Source organism: Octopus bimaculoides, chromosome 1 (genome assembly GCF_046866305.1).
Source record: "Octopus bimaculoides isolate indiv1 chromosome 1, ASM4686630v1, whole genome shotgun sequence".
NCBI lineage: Eukaryota > Metazoa > Mollusca > Cephalopoda > Octopoda > Octopodidae > Octopus > Octopus bimaculoides.
In genome coordinates this window covers 20,321,569-20,326,568 of record NC_142928.1, presented here as the reverse complement: position 1 = coordinate 20,326,568, position 5,000 = coordinate 20,321,569, and the positions used below count along the sequence as shown (strand labels likewise).

General features: G+C 42.7%; 1 protein-coding gene across 2 annotated transcripts in view; it reads right to left on the bottom strand.

Annotated features, from left to right (window-relative positions):
* Window positions 1–5,000, bottom strand: part of LOC106873594 (uncharacterized) — a 699,525-nt gene that overhangs the window by 665,356 nt on the left and 29,169 nt on the right. The window contains exon 1 of one of the 2 annotated variants that reach the window (XM_089348962.1): window positions 1,932–3,101. The exons of the other annotated variant lie outside the window; for it this stretch is intronic. Coding sequence (XP_089205088.1) covers window positions 1,932–1,956 — 25 coding nt within the window. The 5' untranslated portion in view covers window positions 1,957–3,101. Of the gene's footprint in view, window positions 1–1,931; window positions 3,102–5,000 lie in introns of those variants that run through there. 2 annotated transcript variants of the gene reach the window in all.

The window sequence follows — 5,000 nt, the reverse complement described above, 5'->3', positions numbered from 1 at the left end:
CCTGGCTCATTTTTATTTTAATTATGCAAATCACCATAGACTACACATACTCTCTACTCCTGTATATGTCTCATTACTTTGACTCTTGGCATCAAGGTAGGATAATAGCTGTGCATTATGAGCCTATTGAGACACGAACATGTACAGACAGCTGTCCTCTTGTCTCCAGATAGTTTCTTCGTTGTTATGTCAATTCTAGGTGTTGGGTCTTGAAATTATCTCCCCTTCTGACACGGAGTCGGTTTCAATTGCCACCAGGCGATTGTTTTAACCTCCTCTTGACAAGGCTTCTAAGCGGGTTCGAGCCTCTGTCCCAAAACGTGAACGCTAGTCTTCAAAAACGAATAAACATCTTCTTAGGAAGTAGGATATTTCTGAGTACCATGCAACCCTTGTCTACTTTTTCTCTTTGGTCCTGCATGTACGTGGGTGGGTGTTATTTATTAATGCTATGGGGGACTTAAATTTGATAAAAACACAGATCTTTACATTAGTTTGACAATTCCCCTTATTTCTACGGACACATGCCCCCCACCCCATGGACTTTGTTTCCTCATGACTTCAGAAAAATTTCATTAATAAAACAGGACTATACATTTTCCTGAAATTAATGAGGAAAAAAAGTTAGGGGTGAATACGCACATACATACCTAGATACATACATACAAACATACATGTACATGTATACTGAATAAAAATAACTATATTTTATGACATGGTAATATTTGTATTCTTTGCAGTTCGGTGAGTGCAACGCTTTTATACCCATACCCTTGGAGAAATAATCACAGAATAGACAGAAGTGCAGCCATGTCTATATTTACATATACTGATACGCGCAGATACATATCTGTAGGTATGTAAAAACATGTGTGTGTATATCTGCGTGAATATTTGTGTGAAAATATATATACGTAAATTTCAACTATAGTACAAAGATTATCATGTCTGACTTTTTTCAGTTTAAAAGAAATTTTGTTTATTTACAGTTAATGGTGTTTATCTTTTTCATGATATAACATGGTAATGTTTAAATAATTTTCTCCATAGATCTCCTGGCGGTGAGGTGTTGGTGAGGCTAATATTATTATACTGTATCAATTCTCCACTCTTTTGAGTTGATGATGTTCAGAAATGTCGGCGAGGAGACACCGACGATGAATGTACACAGCAAACAGTTAACGAGGAATACACAGGTACCCCAGACACATATAAACCATAAAAGAGAGGGGAAAAAAACATGGAATTCTTTCGGTTTGTGACCATAAAACTGACAGTGGAAATATTGATATTAAACCATGTCCAGGCGGACATGTCTACCCAATTCCATTTTGCTTATTTTCCTTTGAAAAATTTCTGCAGATTACTATATTTTCAAGGGTGACCTTACTTTTTACGGTCCTAAATTCAACTAGAAAACGCGGCGGTTCTTAATAGTTTTTACGAAATCTAAAATTAGAAATATATTTCAAAAGTGTATTAAAATGTTATAAAGCATTCAGAAAATGAATAATGACGCAGGAGTGGTTGTGTGGTAAGTAGCTTGCTTACCAACCACATGGTTCCGGGTTCAGTCCCACTGCGTGTCTTCTACTATAGCCTCGGGCCGACCAAAGCCTTGTGAGTGGATTTGGTAGACGGAAACTGAAAGAAGCCCGTCGTATATATGTATATGTGTGTGTGTGTGTGTGTGTGTATGTTTGTGTTTGTCCCCCCAACATTGCTGGTGTGTTTACGTCCCTGTAATTTAGTGGTTCGGCAAAAGAGACCGATAGAATAAGTACTAGGCTTTCAAAGAATAAGTCCTGGGGTCGATTTGCTCGACTAAAGGTGGTGCTCCAGCATGGCCGCAGTCAAATGACTGAAACAAGTAAAAGAAAACAAAATAAAAAAGAAATGAAAAAAGTAGAATCGATGAAGAGGATACATACTTTTGAGTGAAATTCTCGGCACCATTCATCAGTAGTTACCTCAATGATAAACGTGGTCGAGTTAAAAGAAAACAGGAATCGTAAAAGATGGAGTATTGACAAAATTGCATCAACTGCATTTCTACCAGTAACTGTCGCTGTATTTCTTATGTGAAATTAATGGAGCAAGTGCACCTGTCAACACACAAATAACCTCCATTTCGAAAGCACGTACTCTGAATCAAAAACTGTCCAAACTTCTCGCTGTATTGCAATTAATGTCCAGTATCTTGTTTATCTCGACGATAATAATTTTCGCATGCAGTTGTCCTTCCAATGATGCAAATTTTAATTTAGGGCTGTGAATTGAGGACCGTAAAACATGGGTTCCATGCTTTATAAAAACCGAAACGATTTCGCCCCACAAACCTCCATCCCCTGCTCTTTCTCTCATTCCACATTTTATGATATTAAAGAAAATTTCAGTTTTTTTTTCAGTCTTTTTGATATTAAACGGCGATTACTTATGATAGTTTTCGGAAAGAAGGCCAACCATATATAGCCTACATTCGTTAACACATAAAAACACATGTCATCTGCAACTGAGACTCGTCTTGTTACCCATCATGCTTTGTAGGCAGCAAACTCAAAAGAAGGTGAGCGTCGGACAGAATTCAAAATATTTTTTCTGGCTCTCTATGCTATGAATTCAAATCCCGCCGTGGTCAGCTTTTTCTTTTATCCATTTGAAAATCAACAAATGAAGTACTAGTCAAATACTGTGATGATTTCTCTTCCCCCACCCCCGCTTTCTCTCTCGATGACATGATGGTGTCATATAAAAAAATGTACAAGGTATACCCAGAGGAAGAGAAAAGGAAAGTGCTTCTGAATTTTCCGAAGAAAATTCCATGAGAACCACGATGTGTTTGTCATGGAAGCCATCAATGGTTGTTCGTTGAGACGATAGCGCAGAAAGAGAATTATTGCGAGGGCAAATATATAATTTTATGAAGATGAAGTATGTCATTGATGGACGCGCGCACTCCCCCACCCTCAACACATACATACATACATACATACATGCATACATGCATACATACATGCATACATACATACATACATACATACATACATACATGCACGGTATAAATGTAATATAAATGAATATTCTTCAAATATAGTGAAAATATTTAATATTTTCGTGTAAGGCTCACGAAGAAATTTTGACATACATAATAGAATTAAGTCAAACAGAAATATATAATATATAAAGTTATGAAAACAAGACAGGTGACATTAGAATAGAGCATATATATATTTAAATATATATATATATATATATATATATATATATATATATATATATATATATACCACCATCCACACCGCCCTTGCCAGAGCACGTTCTGTGGACCGTGCATCTGCTCTCTCCCCCCGAACCCGCCCTGCCGTTTCCCGCCTCCCTTTTCCCCTCACCTACCATCCCACCACCCTACCCCTCCAACGCTCCATTCTCCGAGCTTTTCGGCGCCTCCAGTCCGACCCCTCCACCTCCCACATCTTCCCTAATCGACCCCTCCCCTCCTTCAAACGAGCCCACAACCTACGGGACCTCTTGGTCCACAGCTTCTTCCCCAACCCAACCTCCCAACCTGGCTCGTTCCCCTGCTCCCGCCCACGCTGCCGCACTTGCCCTTACCTCTCCAACACCACCCTCCTCACCAGCACCCATCACCGACCCTATCACATCACCGACTCCTTCACCTGCACTTCTACCAACATCATCTATTGCCTCTCCTGCTCTCTCTGCCATTCTCTGTACATCGGACAAACGGGGCGCCACCTGGCCGACCGATTCGCGGAACACCTCCGAGACATCAACGTTGGCAATGACACCCCGGTGTCACGCCACTTCCGTTCTGCCGGCCACTCCTTGCAGCAACACCTGTCTGTGTTTGGATTGTCCATCCGGACTCCCGTTTGCGCCGTGAACAGGGATTAATCTTCTCTCACCGCTCCTTTGCGCCACATGGGCTCAACTCCCCTCCCCTTTTCATCTAACCCCCTCCTCCTGTCTCTCTCCCCCACCCTCCCTCCTACCACCCATATCCCCCTCCCCCACCTCCCCTCCTGCTCCGACTCCTACTTCTTTGTACGTCTCTTCACTCCTACTTCTCTTCCTACTTCTCTTCACTCCTACTTCTCTTCACTCCAACTTCTCTTCACTCCCACTTCTCTTCACCCCTACTCTTTCTCTCCTCTCTCTCACTCTCTTCTCTCGTACTCCCCCCTCTCTCACTCTTACTCTCTACACTCTTACTCTCTCACCCTTACTCTCTCACTCTCTTCTCTCTTTCCCTCTCTCTCACTCTTACTCTCTACACTCTTACTCTCTCACCCTTACTCTCTCACTCTCTTCTCTCTTTCCCTCTCTCTCACTCTTACTCTCTCACCCTTACTCTCTCACTCTCTTCCCCTCTCTCTCACTCTCTTTCTCTTTCTCTCTTTCTCCCCCCCATACCCCTCTTCCCTCTCTCTCACTCTTTCTCTTCCTCTCTTTCTCCCCCCATACCCACCTTCCCCCTCTCTCAATCCACCTTCCCTCTCTTATACCCACACTCTCTTCCTCTCTTACTCTCTCACCCTTACTCTCTCACTCTTTTCTCTCTTTCCCTCTCTCACTCTTTTCTCTCTTTCCCTCTCTCTCGCTCTTACTCTCTACACTCTTACTCTCTCACCCTTACTCTCTCACCCTTACTCTCTCACTCTCTTCCCCTCTCTCTCACTCTCTTTCTCTTCCTCTCTTTCTCCCCCCATACCCACCTTCCCCCTCTTTCTCCCCCCATACCCACCTTCCCCCTCTCTCAATCCACCTTCCCTCTCTTATACCCACCCTCTCTCCTCTCTTCCTCTCCCCTCCCATACCCATCTTCCCCCTCTCTTACATCCACCTTCCCCTTCCCCCTTCATCGTCAACACCCCCTCATAAGCTCATCCCACCACACCCTAAAACACTCCTACTCTACCTTCCCACTCCACCCCATCCAATTCCTTACACCCACCACCCACCCCTTACCCACTTACCCC